Source organism: Haliotis asinina, chromosome 14 (assembly GCF_037392515.1).
Source record: "Haliotis asinina isolate JCU_RB_2024 chromosome 14, JCU_Hal_asi_v2, whole genome shotgun sequence".
NCBI classification, from domain to species: Eukaryota; Metazoa; Mollusca; class Gastropoda; order Lepetellida; family Haliotidae; genus Haliotis; species Haliotis asinina.
Genome location: NC_090293.1, coordinates 53,042,224 through 53,057,874, shown reverse-complemented (window position 1 = coordinate 53,057,874; position 15,651 = coordinate 53,042,224). Strand labels below are relative to the sequence as shown.

General features: G+C 38.8%; 1 protein-coding gene across 1 annotated transcript in view; it reads left to right on the top strand.

Annotated features, from left to right (window-relative positions):
* Positions 1–15,651, top strand: part of LOC137261119 (protein fuzzy homolog) — a 114,376-nt gene that overhangs the window by 81,818 nt on the left and 16,907 nt on the right. Inside the window, exon 4 of the mRNA XM_067798811.1 lies at positions 2,583–2,693. Within this exon, the coding sequence (XP_067654912.1) occupies positions 2,583–2,693 (111 nt within the window). The remainder of the gene's footprint in view (positions 1–2,582; positions 2,694–15,651) is intronic.

Genomic DNA, 15,651 nt, shown 5'->3' with positions numbered 1-15,651 from the left:
AGTAAATGGCAGAGTATGTTCAAATGAATAAGGTTTTTGTCCTGTATACTATTTTTGACAGAACACTTATGAATAGCATATTGTTATTGATTACAAACAGGGAAGGTGTGGTGGAGACTACTTGCATTGTGATCACCAATATAGCTTAGATTGATTTACTCTTGAAATGGATACAGATTGGTGTTCTCCAACAACAGAAACTGCTAAATATTCTACATCAGCAGGTACAGATAGATATCCTTCACCAGTGGATATAACTTGATGTCCTTCATCAGTAGATACATATGGATATCCTTAATCTGTATATATAGATTGTTATCCTTTATCAGCATATATAGATTGATATTCTACATTAGTAGATACAGATTGATGTTTTCCATCAGTAGGTTCAGATTGATATCCTCCATCAGTGGATATAGATTCATTTCCTCCATTAGTAGATACAGATTGTTGTCCTCCATCAGTAGATAGAGACTAATGTCCTCCATCAGTAGATCGATTGTCGTGGTCCATCAGTAGATAGAGACTAATGTCCTCCATCAGTAGATCGATTGTCGTGGTCCATCAGTAGATAGAGACTAATGTCCTCCATCAGTAGATCGATTGTCGTGGTCCATCAGTAGATAGAGACTAATGTCCTCCATCAGTAGATCGATTGTCATGCTCCATCAGTAGATAGAGACTAATGTCCTCCATCAGTAGATAGATTGTTGTCCTCCATCAGTAGATAGAGACTAATGTCCTCCATCAGTAGATCGATTGTCGTGCTCCATCAGTAGATAGAGACTAATGTCCTCCATCAGTAGATAGATTGTCGTGCTCCATCAGTAGATAGAGACTAATGTCCTCCATCAGTAGATAGATTGTCGTGGTCCATCAGTAGATAGAGACTAATGTCCTCCATCAGTAGATAGATTGTCGTGCTCCATCAGTAGATAGAGACTAATGTCCTCCATCAGTAGATCGATTGTCGTGGTCCATCAGTAGATAGAGACTAATGTCCTCCATCAGTAGATCGATTGTCGTGGTCCATCAGTAGAGAGAGACTAATGTCCTCCATCAGTAGATAGATTGTCGTGCTCCATCAGTAGATAGAGACTAATGTCCTCCATCAGTAGATAGATTGTCGTGGTCCATCAGTAGATAGAGACTAATGTCCTCCATCAGTAGATCGATTGTCGTGGTCCATCAGTAGAGAGAGACTAATGTCCTCCATCAGTAGATAGATTGTCGTGGTCCATCAGTAGAGAGAGACTAATGTCCTCCATCAGTAGATAGATTGTCGTGCTCCATCAGTAGATAGAGACTAATGTCCTCCATCAGTAGATAGATTGTCGTGGTCCATCAGTAGATAGAGACTAATGTCCTCCATCAGTAGATCGATTGTCGTGGTCCATCAGTAGAGAGAGACTAATGTCCTCCATCAGTAGATAGATTGTCGTGGTCCATCAGTAGATAGAGACTAATGTCCTCCATCAGTAGATCGATTGTCGTGCTCCATCAGTAGATAGAGACTAATGTCCTCCATCAGTAGATCGATTGTCGTGCTCCATCAGTAGATAGAGACTAATGTCCTCCATCAGTAGATCGATTGATATCCTTCATCAGCAGATATAGATTCATATCCTTCATCAGTATATATAGATTGATATCTTTCATCAGTATATATAGATTGATATCTTTCATCAGTATATATAGATTGATATTCTACATCAGTAGATACAGATTGGTATCCTCCTGGAGTAGATACAGATTGATATCCTCCATCAACAGACATCTCTTCAAATTGATCAGCTTGTGTCTCAACACTTTCCACCCCATTCAGGAAAATATTCCCAACACATTTTTAATTTATTTATGTTTTTTTTTTTCTGTTTTTGTGTTCCAACCATGCTATTGCTGGAATATTGCTGAAAGTGTTAATCTGCATCTACTGCAAAAACTAGATCACTGGCTCACTTTTCATGGTTCAAACAAATCAGCTGTGCAGGGTTGTCTCCCTTGTATGTGTCAGAATCCTTAGTTTTTATGGTGGTTGTCGTAATACACCCTGCTTGTTAGGTTTCTAGTTGTCACACACAGGCATTACTTTTACCATTCCTCCAATCTCACACTGTGTTATGACAGAAACTCTGTTTGAAGTGGCATGAATCCCTGCCCACCCACTCACTCACCTACCTACCCACCCACTCCCTTAATCATCAATTTCCTGCACCAAATGAAAAAACATGTATCAATTAGATATGACACCTCATGTAGACCCTTAAGAAAACAGAAATTAACAGAAACAATTAATGAATACTAAACATATCTTAGTCATCATGATGGGTCATTACGAGCACCATTATAAACAGTTAATCAGGCTGTATCTTGAGTGTCAATAGCAGCCTTCAATGTCTCTGCTCATTATTCCTTGAGTATAAAAGGGTCAGGATGTTCCTTGGAGCAGAGTGACCCAGAGCATTGCAGGCAGGGTCACAAACACACAATCTCGCTATCCCCCCAACACCTCATGGAACCATTGATAAAATGGATTCACAAATATTTTAACACTATCAAAGAAATTTTATTTGCATTTTCAGGTGTGTTTCAATCTGGTTGATGCGCTCCTTGATCAAGCCTGTCTCCCGACCTTTTCTGACCTTACCAATGCTCCTGATATCATTGCCGGACCTGAGAACTCAATATTACAGGTAAAGTCTCCTCTTACTCTTGACTGGGGTAGTCTACTGTCTACTACTGAGTATATGCTCATGACACCATCATCCCGGTTTAGTTCATCCTTCCATACAATGCAGGAATATGTTGAAACAATATACACTCACCTTGTTCGATGACTCATTGACTCCCTCCCTCCTTCCTTCCCTCTAGGGACAGTGGTTAAAGTGTTCAGTTGTCATGCCAAAGACATAGTTTGATTCCTCACGTGGGTACAATGTGTGAAGCCCCCACCTGGTGTCTGGTGCCCCCCCCACCATGACATTCTCGGAGTATTGCTCACCTCCTTCCCTCTTTCACTTGACAATTCAGTACTCACAGAATTTAGCTAAAGACAACTTAAAAGAGTATTGAATGTCTGCAACATGGTTGCCGCTCATGTTTTCAACCTCTGGTTTTCATGTCAATTCTAATATTTCTGCAGGCATGAGTAGTAGTGCTATCTAATACGTTGATGCCATGCCGTTCATTGGTGCAGAACATAACACTGAAGTCATGTGTTCTTATGCTTCCTTATGGACATATCACATTTCAGATAAACAGACGAGAAAATGGATTGTTTTTTCATGACAAGGAAAACATCAGATGATGTCTGTCATCCACAGTCAACATCAGATGTCAGCTTCTAATATGTTATCTCACTGTTATAGCATACATGGTGATGTTGAAAATTACCCTTCATGTCTGTAGATCATCAAAATAATAATAATGATAATAATGATACAAATCAGATTAATAACAGCAGAATGAAAGATTGTGATGCAGCTGTAAGCTATTTCAGTCATTATAGAGAATGAATGTTGTTTAATGCTGACAGCAGCACTTTCCTACTTACGATTGTGGTCTTTAGATATATTGCAACTGACCTGAAAACCAGAGGTTTAAAAATGCCAAGTCATTGGTTTAAAAAGTACCCAATACAACTGAATCATGTTTGATAACAAGTCTACTCACTGGTTTAAATGTACCCAATACAGCTGAATAATGTTGCGTAACATGTCTACCCATTGGCTTAAAAGTACCTAACACAACTGAATCATGTTTAGTAAAATGTCTACCCATTTGTTTAAAAGTACCCAATACAGCTGAATAATTTTGATAAAATGTCAACTCATTGGTTTAAAAGTACCCAGTTCTGGTTAATCTGATGTTTAAATGGCCTAGTCAACACACTGGTTTAAAAGTATTCAATAGAGATGAATCATATTGCATAACATGTCTACTCATTGGATTGAAAGTACCAAATAGACTAGACCCAAGGAAGTGAAAATATTTTGATTACCTGGAGTATAACAGCTGAATGTGAACTAGAATCTAGATAAATACACAACGGTTGAAAACAGTAACATGATCCCTGTATCTGTGTGTTGGAATAGGTTTGCATCCCTGTGCGTATAGGTGTGTATCTTTCTGATGTATTTGTGGAAACTCCTTTTATTAATGGTACTATACCTCTCAGCTGAGCTAATTCAGTTATGATGTTAGTTGAATCATTTCAAAATGTCCTCAAGATAAAATCCTTTTTATCCCCTGGCATGTAATGCGGGGGGATATAGTCAACGCCTTGTTTGTCTGTCCGTCTGTAATAATTTTGTTTCCGGAGCATAACTCAGAAACCGTTCACTATTTTTAGACCAAACTTAATAGATATAGTAATCTCAGCCTATGGTTGTCCCTTTTGCTATTTACAGATTTTTGGCATTTATATTTTTTTTGTTTTTCCATGGAACATTTTGGTGTTAGTCGTATGGTGGAGTGGGCTTCGTTTCCGGAGCAGAACTCAAAAACCGTTCAATATTTTTCTGCAAAACTTGGTAGACATGTCAGTCATAAGCTGAAGTGGTGCCTTTTGCTATGTACAGGTTTTTGTGATTCATTCTTTTCTCGGTTTCCATGGAAACGTTTCGGACATAGTCTCAAAATGGAGGGATGGACTTCGTTTCCTGAGCAGACCTCAAAAACCGTTCAATATTGTTCTGCAAAACTTGGTAGTTATATCAATCTGAACCTATAGTGGGGCCTTTTGGTATTTGCAGGTTTTTGTAATTTATTATTTCCTCGGTTTCCATGGAAATGTTTCAGACATAGTCTCAAAAGTGAGAGGTGTGTTTCGTTTCCGGAGCAGAACTCAAAAACCATTCAATATTTTTCTGCAAAACTTGGTAGATATATCAGTCAGAAGCTGAAGTGGTGCCTTTTGCTATGTACAGGATATTTTCTTGGTTTCCATGGAAACGTTTCGGACCTAGTCTGAAAAGTGAGAGGTGTGTTTTGTTTCCAGAGCAGAACTCAATAACTTCTCAATATCTGTCCGTAAAACTTGGCAGATATGTGTTGCAGACTCCAAAGTGGTGCCTTTTGCTCTCTACAGGTTTTTGTGATGCATTATTTTCTTGGTTTCCATGGAAACGTTTTGGACCTAGTCTCAAAAGTGAGAGGTGTGTTTCACTTTCAGTGCAGAACTCAAAAACTTCTTAATATCTGTTAGTAAAACTTTCTAGATATGTGTGGCAGACCCCAAAGTGAAGCCTTTTGGTTTTTAAATTTTTTTTTGATGTAGAAGTTTCTTGGTTTCCATGGAAACGTTTCGGACTTAGTCTCAAAATGGAAGGGTGGGCTTCGTTCCAAGAGCACAGCTCGAAAATCATTTCATACCTTTCAACAGATCTTGGCAGATATATGAGACAGATCTTGAAATTGTGACTTTGCTGGTTACAGATATATGGCATTTATAATTTCCATGAGTTCCATGGAAACAATTCAAACTTAGTCTAAGAAAACAATGAGTAACTCTCAGATTATTTGTCCTTTCAAAAATGTGGGAGGCGGGGGGATATGTCATCTTCTGATGACTCTTGTTAAATAGCATATTGTCATTGGTGGAGGACCCCATTCCACTGAGCAATCTTAGCGCTATGACTGTCATAAGTCTGTATTAAAGCATGGGACTTAGGATCATCTTAGTGCCAAGAATGCTTCATTGCATCCTACAACTCTGGATAACAATTTCCTTAGTACTTAGACCTTCACCGTACTGGACATTAGCACTTGGACCTTTACCTTACTGGGCATTAGCACGTAGACCTTCACCTTATTGGACATTAACACTCCTTTACCTTACTGGGCATTAGCACTTAGTCCTTCACCTTATTGGGCATTAGCACTTGGACCTTTACCATATTGAGCAATAGCACTTAGACCTTTACTTTTCTGGACCTTAGCACATAGACCTTCACCAACTTGGACATTAGTACTTAGACCTTTACCATTGAACATGAGCACTTAGACCTTTACCTTACTGGACATTAGCACTTAGTCCTTCACCTTACTGGGCATTAGCACTTAGACCTTTTCCTTATTGGGCATTAGCACTTAGACCTTTACCTTACTGAGCATTAGCACTTAGACCTTTAGCTTACTGAGCATTAGCACTTAGACCTTTACCTTACTGAGCATTAGCACTTAGACCTTTACCTTACTGAGCATTAGCACTTAGACCTTTACCTTTCTGGGCATTAGCACTTAGACCTTCAATTTACTGAGCATTAGCACTTAGACCTTTTCCTTATTGAACATTAGCACTTAGACCTCTATTCTATTTGATGTTAGCTCGTGGACTTTTACCCTGATGGACATCGTCACACGAACATTTATCTTAATGGACATTAGCACTTGAACCTTTATCTTCATTCACATTAGCACATGCTCCTTTATTCTAATGTACATTAGTATATGTCTCTCAGTCATGTTAGCTAATGGTTATTAGTATTTGTCTCTCAGCCATGTTAGCTAATGTACATTAGTATATGTCTCTCAGCCATGTTAGCTAATGTACATTAGTATATGTCTCTCAGCCATGTTAGCTAATGTACATTAGTATATGTCTCTCAGCCATGTTAGCTAATGTACATTAGTATATGTCTCTCAGCCATGTTAGCTAATGTACATTAGTATATGTCTCTCAGCCATGTTAGCTAATGGACATTTACACAAGGATCTCCACTTTCATATACACTAGCACATAGATCTTTTCCTCAATGATTTGAGGCATGTGGACTTTTAACTTAATGGCCATTATCTCATAGATCCCTATTATAATGGACATTAGCACTCAGTTCTTTACCTTATTGAAAGTCGTCACGCTAATGAACATTAGTATATGAACTTCATCTTAATAAAAGTCAGTACATTCACCTTAATGGACATGTAACATATCATATGATGATATCCATGTCGTATTCTATGGAGGACTCAGTATGTTCATGGGAGAGTTTTTCCCTGGATTCTGTGTTGTGTATTGAACTTATCAAAGCAGCTACGTGTAGAACCAGCATGGATGGGCTGACGTCCCACATGTCCTTCACACATCCTCCAGGGCCCTAGATCGTGTTGGGTATTGTGTTGGACATAAAATACTTCCAGTTTCCCGGATACCATTTATGAGTTACAAAAAACTCCACCTATTTCCATATTTCTAATGTTGAAGCTGATTCAGATGTCAAACAATTTTCACTCCCAGAAACAAGTTTACGTGTCAAACTGACAATGCAGTAAGCTTGTCATAAAAATGTCTGATTTATTCTGTAATAGTTGAATATGAAATTTAGTCATTTGAATATATGCATCAAGCAGTGCCTCAGGAGCAGAAGTAATCCCACAATCCTAAGCTTCGTTATTTGCTTCTGTTTGATAGTGCCACCAATAAATGAAGGAAGGCATACACGAGATTGTCTTATTTCTTTACTGAAATCACAACTCGAATAAGATGATGGAATTAATTTCGGGTTGTCATGACTAGCCATTGTGTTGGACAATTTACCTCGCCACATTTCAACATGACCTCACCTCATACCCAAATGCTACATTTGTGAAATATGCGATTCTGCAGTGAAATCAAATGTAGAAAAAAACATGAAATATATCCCGTCTAATCACAGCTACAAAAGCCGTGTGAACTGATCACTGTTGCCCCTGGCTCTAGATCATGTATATAGCATTGTCAACATGCGCATAACTGTTCTCATTAGCTGCCATTACAGCTCGATAACCTATTGAATCCGCTTAGTTTCAAACTCCAATTATACACTTCTCCTGTGTGTCAACTGGCTGGAGAGCGTTTTTCTCTGAGGGTGAGCTTCTTGTGAACTCCTACACAACTTATCAAAGATACACGCTATCAAGAACTTCAATATTATTGTTATAAATTGAGTTCTTCTTCATGTTCTTTTCATGTGATCAGAAACTGATTTCAGTTTCTATTTATGTTACAACTATTACTGCCAGTGATACTACTACTGCTGCTGCTGCTTCTTCTTCTACTACTACTACTACTACTACTACCACCACCACTACTACTACTACTGCTGCTGCTGCATCTCATGCTTCTAATGCCTCATCTACTGCAATTACTGCTTCCTGCTCTGCATCTATTGCTTCCACTGCTGCAGCTCATGCTTCTACTGCAGCAACTCCCACATCTACTGCAGCTACTGCTTCCTACTCTGTATCTACTGCTTCCACTGCTGCAGCTCATGCTTCTACTGCAATTACTGCCTCATCTACTGCAACTACTGCTTCCCACTCTGCATCTACCACTTCCACTGCTGCAGCTCATGCTTCTACTGCAATTACTGCCTCATCTACTGCAACTACTGCTTCCTGCTCTGCATCTACCACTTCCACTGCTGCATCTCATGCTTCTACTGCAATTACTGCCTCATCTATTGCAATTACTGCTTCCCACTCTGCATCTACCACTTCCACTGCTGCAGCTCATGCTTCTACTGCAATTACTGCCTCTCCTACTGCAACTACTGCTTCCTGCTCTGCATCTACCACTTCCACTGCTGCATCTCCTGCTTCTACTGCAACTACCTCCACACCTACTGCAACTACTGCTTCCCGCTCTGCATCTACCACTTCCACTGCTGCATCTCATGCTTCTACTGCAACTACTCCCACACCTACTGCAACTACTGCTTCCCGCTCTGCATCTACCACTTCCACTGCTGCATCTCATGCTTCTACTGCAGCTACTGCCTCACCTACTGCAACTACTGCTTCCTGCTCTGCATCTATTGCTTCCTCTGCTGCATCTCCTGCTTCTACTGCAGCAACTCCCACATCTACTGCAGCTACTGCTTCCTACTCTGTATCTACTGCTTCCACTGCTGCATCTCATGCTTCTACTGCAGCAACTCCCACATCTACTGCAGCTACTGCTTCCTACTCTGTATCTACTGCTTCCACTGCTGCATCTCATGCTTCTACTGCATCTACTGCCTCATCTACTGCAACTGCTGCTTCCAACTCTGCATCTACCACTTCCTCAGCGGCAACTCATGCTTCTACTGCATCTACTGCCTCATCTACTGCAACTGCTGCTTCCAACTCTGCATCTACCACTTCCTCTGACCCATCTCATGCTTCTACTGCATCTACTGCCTCACCTACTTCTGCTGCTTCCAATACTGCTTCCACTCTCCTGCATCTATTCTGGTAAATGCTGGTTCCTCTGCTGGAGCTTATGCTTCTTCTTCTGTAACCACAGCTACTTATTTGTCTACTGCCACTGCTGTTTCTTCTACCATTGTTGCAACTACTACTTCCTCTTCTGCATCTATTACAGCAACCACTGCTTCCTCTGGCTAATGCTTTTATTACAACCGCTGCTTCCTCTGGCCAATGCTTTTACTGCAACTGCTGCTTCCTCTGGCCAGTGCTTTTACTGCACCTGCTGCTTCCTCTACTGCAGGCAATGTGTCTAAAGCTCCCTCTGCTGCAGCTAATACATCTACTGCAACTGCTGCTTCCTTTACTGCAACTTCTTTTACAGCAGCTGCTACTTCATCTTTAAGGGTGGCTGCCTCCTATATTGCAACAACTACTACTTCAGCCATTGCAACCACTGGTGTCTCTGCAGCAACCACTGCTAGTTTCAGATCACTTATTATTTCTACTAAAATTCGACTTAGACATCTGGCCCTGTCCTGAATACATTTGCTCATTTTTGTGTTGCATCTGTAGTAATAATAATAATAATAATAATAATAGTACTGTTAGAGTTCCTGTGTTTACTACCAGTTGTTGTTATGCCTCTATATAATCTGCATGTAATCACTCATCATAGTAACATGACACATTGACATGTCCCTCCTAAATCTAATCAGTGCTACCAGCTTTGTTTGTCCATACAGTTAAAGGTAAACATACTTTTTTACCACCCAGATGTGATATGTGTTGACAGAATATCAAGAACATGTATGCTCCGACTTGACACATAAGATCACACAGATTCTTCAAATTATTTACATCATGGACGGAAATCAATAATTTAAGGAGTTTCACCTTTCACTGGCCGTCAGCTCTATATATAGTAACCCACTTGCAACCAGGGACGTAGGACGGGATCGGGAGAAGTATTGACCTTGACTAACAGTCTAGTTACTTAGGGCCCATAGAAGGGAATTGCATTATCACCATTGAAAAATGGCTTTTCAGTGGTTTTGATGTACATGGAGGCACCATTCACTAAAGGGGTATAGTGTCTTTAATTGTGTGTTGCCTTGAGTTATAGCTGGCGCAGTAGTAGGCTGACAACCAATTGTGGAGGGAAATTAAAGGCTGCCAGTACATGCAAACATTAAACTGGAAATGATACAGTTGCATGCCATTCTAGTTTATTGATTGTTCCCTACTCAAGAAATATCAAAGTTAATCAACTAAGTCTAACTTGGGAGATTTGGGTGTTGTCCTGGGAATTGTGGAGGTAGTTTTTAGGGTAGCAGCATCATTCGAGTGATGATGATGATGATGATGATGATGATGATGATGAAGATACAGAGGTTTGGTTTATACATATATTAAAAGGAAATCATGGCTGGATGTTTGTATCACATTAGGAAAATCAGTTGTTCTCTGACCAAGTTGATCGCGTGTCATTTTATCAGTTGATGGTGATGAATGAATTTACTGGTGTCCTTGTAATCATGTGGGGTGAATGTTTCTCACTCACTCACTCACTCACTCACTTACTCACTCACTTACACTTTGTTTTTTGTTTGTCAGTTTGCAATCCTTATGAGTTAAAATGTTTTAAATCTTACATTACGTCAAGCTTTTCGATAAACACAATCTGCACAGAATTGACGTAAACATCATTCGGCATACAGATACATCAAAGTAGATATGACATGTTTCTTTTGTTTTCACAGTTACAAAGAGATGCCAGCCAATACCATTTCATTATATTTGTTATAAAAAAAACAACACAAAATATTTGACTATGAAAAAGCAGTAAAAATGTAAGTATTTAAAAAAATACATTAAATTAAATTATCAAATAGTATGTGTACCAGACACAATAAATTTCAGCCACATTTTGTTCAGCATCAAGCTATATGTGGATACTTAATACTGACTTAAGTGAGTACAATGTTCATAACAAGTTGTTAGAAGATTAGCTGTGTATTCTTGGGAAAAGTTAATACTAATCTTTGCAAAGAAATACTAATTTGGTGTCATATTTTGACCAAAATACTGATTTGGCTAAATTAGGGTTGCCATCTCTGGTTATATACATGTTATCTTAATAACTTGTCTACGTTTATGTTTTGTTGTTGATGGCAAGGTCAGAAAGTAATAAAGTCACCCATGTCAAACTCACGATAAGTTAAACTGTTTGTCAACCTTGAGGCTTCAAGAGATTCAGCTGTATATGGCCAAGTTGATGAACTTGTTCCACTAATGGCCACTGATATTACATATCTCTCCTCAATCAACATTTCATCAAAACGACCAGCAATAATGAGCTGCAACATATTTGACTAAAAAAGATCAAACTATCATTTATTAGCAATCAGAAAATTAAGGTCCCAAACTGAAACATTCAAATCCAATTATTCTGTTTCTCATTTTTCATTTCAACCAAATACAATTTTCTTAGCTAGAAAATATCACTTTAAGGGCCTTAAACTCATAAATGGCAAACTGTTGATGGAAATATATATCAAAGTGGATATAATTATTCAAGTTAACATAAAACTGTAAGTATGGACAGTTAGATTATAATAAATGCCAGAGGCGTTGGTAAGAAAAAATTAATTTACTATCACGTCCATATTCAACCTTCAGAATGAGGCCATTGCTGAGGATGTCAGTCCTGTTGGCGTCATTCAGGAGAACTTCACAACTATGTAAAGATTATCACTCAAACAGAGAAAGATTTTTTGATAGGATAATTGCTGAAAATTTTTTCACCTGTATTGTATGTATAGAGAAATATGCATGGTAATAAACCTGATTATTTAATATTTATAATTTAATCATTGTAAAGCAGAAAAAACGTTTTGTTATGACAAACACGAAACAGGGACTGGGAAGGTTCCAGCTACCTTAGCAAATGTGGCTACATATTAATCGAATTCTGTAATAATAAATGTCATTCAACAGCGGAGCAGGTTTTTGAAATTTAATTGTTTTCTTTAATAAGTATTTAAATTGGACCAATTTAAATTCAATTGGTTAGGATACTCTGACCTTTCTGTGTGTTGTACAGCGCAGAGTTTTAATTTTGGTTTTTACAAATCCATGGCTCCGAGTTTCGAAACTGAACTTTTTTCCAAATGAGTTATTCTTGGAATATTACATTTCAAGTTATTGGCGTTGAAATGAACATTGAAATGAGCGAGCACGGGGATCAATAACATAGTGAAGCCGAAATACCTTTTAATCTCACTTACAACTAATACCATTTCCAAACATGCTAATTTCAGATGTAACACAAGTGAAATGTTCCCATACTTCTTAAACACCAAACATACACATCTCTGTAAATTGTTGATGGAATTTCCTGTTTTTTAATTACTCTGAAATTATGGATTCCACGTTATAGATTTTTAACTTTCATTATATATATTTCAGGCTACCTCTTAAGTTGAGAAACATTTTGTTTAATTTTCAAAATGGTTTCAACAATGGCCTTGACCTTGGTAAAATATCAAGTGGTGGTTGTTAGGATTTCCATCATTCTATTCCATGCAAGGCTTGTCAGTTAAAGCAGTTGTTTGATGTTTTTATCACAACTGTTTTCTGCCAACTTGGCACTCTGTTTGTAGGTAAATGTTGGATATCACTCTCGTCTGTTTTCCTCTTCATAACTAACCACCGTTCATTTTTCTGTGACAACAAAATTACCACCTCTCGCTCACAGATTGAAGAAACTGCTTGATGTTAAATGCCATGAACTACTTCAGGAAAGTTACATGATGGTTGTGTCATTTTTTGTTCATCTTTTTACTTAGAAGAGGTAATAGATTTTATCAAAGTGACAAGCACTACCTTTGAGGAGATGTGATTGAAATCTTCAACACAGCACCAACCTTCAGTGCTGGTGTTATAGACAAGCCACCTAATAGGCTGAAAGAGGAATTATTACATTCTCAAAGCTTATGTAGAGGCAGGATAGTGTCCTGTGTGGACAGAGGTCAAGGCTAAGCTGGTCAGCAGGAGCAGGGATGGTCACAAGGTTGACACTTTGGGATGCCTGGATTGAAGGGGGAAGTGTGCATAGTGGAAGGGGGAGGGATATTGCCAAGATTTAAATTGGGAAATGCGTAGATTGATGATGTGGGTTATTCAGGGAGGTATTCTATTTGTTTGTTTTTTGAGGAGGCATGTTGTGATATTTCTGTTATATACCATTCAACAAAGGTACAGGATATCAGATTTACAAGATTGATAAAATGCAAATGATGAAGCCAAGGGAAATAGATGATGAAGAGAAATTAAGGTTAAATGTGACAATTTATTCCATTCCTTCATCTGTATGGATATATATTCCTATTTCTTGTATGCACTGGCATTGGCAAGTGGTATTCTCGTTAGACTTTGTTAGTATACATGGCAGCTTGTATATCTTGGAATCATGTCAGGACAAACAAGTGATAGTCGCTGTGGACACTGATCCACTTTGTCAGTGTATGATGACATACAGTGCACCAGGGGACCGATTCTGATGCCCCAAGCCATTGTATGCCTGGATCCACTTGTCAGATGAATACATGATTTGGGTAGAATGGTTGTCAGAAATGTGATTTGGGTAGAATGGTTGTCAGAAATGTGATTTGGGTAGAATGGTAGCCAGAAATGTGATTTGGGTAGAATGGTAGTCAGAAATGTGATAAGGGTAGAATGGTAGTTAGAAATGTGATTTGGACGATAAGGAGGGTGAGACAGCAGTGGGGTTGTCCAGATTTGGGTTGGATCTAGTGGGAGATGATGGTTTAGACTTTAGATGTGGAAGACACCTTGGTCTAGATCTTTGTGTGGTCTTTCGGGACCCAATGGTCTAATGTTTAGGTAGTGAAAACAGATTGGTTTGGATCTTAGGATCCAGAGGAATCCAGTAGAAACTGGTTCAGATATTGAAGACAGATGGATCCAGGTCTTTGTTATCCCCCCGGCATGTAATGCCGGGGGGATATAATCGACGCAGTGTCCGTCCGTCCGTCCATCCATCTGTAATTGTTTTGTTTCCGTAGCATAAATTAGAAACCGTTCAATATTTTTAGACCAAACCTGATAGATATAATAATCTCAACCCGTAGCTGTGCCTATTGCTATTTACAGAGTTGTGCCATTTTCATTTGTTATGTTTTTCCATGGAACATTTTGGTGTTAGTCTTATGGTGGGGTGGACTTCGTTTCCAGGGCAGAACTCAAAAAACGTTCAATTTTATTCTGCAAAACTTGGTAGATATATCAATCAGAAACTAAAGTGGCGCCTTTTGCTATGTACAGGTTTTTATTGTGATTTATCATTTTCTCGGTTTCCATGGAAACGTTTCGGACTTCGTCTCAAAATAGAGGGATGGGCTTCATTTCTGGAGCAGGACTCAAAAACTGTTTAATATTGATTTTCAAAACTTGGTAGATGTATCAGTGAGAACCTAAAGTGGTGCCTTTTGCTATGTACAGGTTTTTGTGATTTATTATTTTCTCGTTTTCCATGGAAACGTTTCAGACATAGTCTCAAAAGTGAGAGGTGTGTTTCGTTTCCAGAGCATAACTCAAAATATGTTCAATATTTTTCTTCAAAACTTGGTAGATATGTGTGGCAGACCCCAAAGTGGTGCCTTTTGCTATTTACAGGTTTTTGGGATTCATTATTTTCTTAGTTTCCATGGAAACATTTTGGACTTAGTCTCAAAATGGAGGGATGGGTTTCGCTTCCAGATCAAAACTTTTCTGCAAAACTTGTTACATACATGAATCAGAACCTACAGTGGTGTCTTTTGGTACTTACAGGTTTTTGTGGTGTATTATTTTCTCGGTTTCAATGGAAACATTTTGGACTTAGTCTCAAAATGGAGGGATGAGCTTCGTTTCTGGAGCAAAACTCTGTTCTTTATTTTTCTGTAAAACTTGGTAGATATGCCAGTCAGAAGCTAAAATGGTGCCTTGTGCTATTTAAATTTTTTTGTGATTTATTATTTTCTCGGTTTCCCTGGAAACGATGCGGACTTTGTCTCAAAAGTGAGAGGTGTGTTTCGTTTCTGGAGCATGTCTCAAAACGTTCCTAATATCTGTCAGCGAAACTTGGTAGATATATGTGGCAAACCCCAACGTCATGGTGCCTTTTGGTATTTGCAGGTTTTTGTGATTAATAATTTTCTGGGTTTCCATGGAAACGTGTCAGACTTTGTCTCAAAATGGAGGGATGGGCTTCGTTACCAGAGCATAACTCAAAAACTTCTAAATATCTTTCTGCAAAACAGATATGTAGGGGAGACCCTAAAGTGGTGCCTTTTACTATTTACAGATTTTTGTGATATATCACAGGCCCAGTTTCCATGGAAACGATGCTGACTTAGTCTCAAAATGGAGGGATGGGCTTCCTTGCCGGAGCACAACTCGGAAACCATGTCATATCTT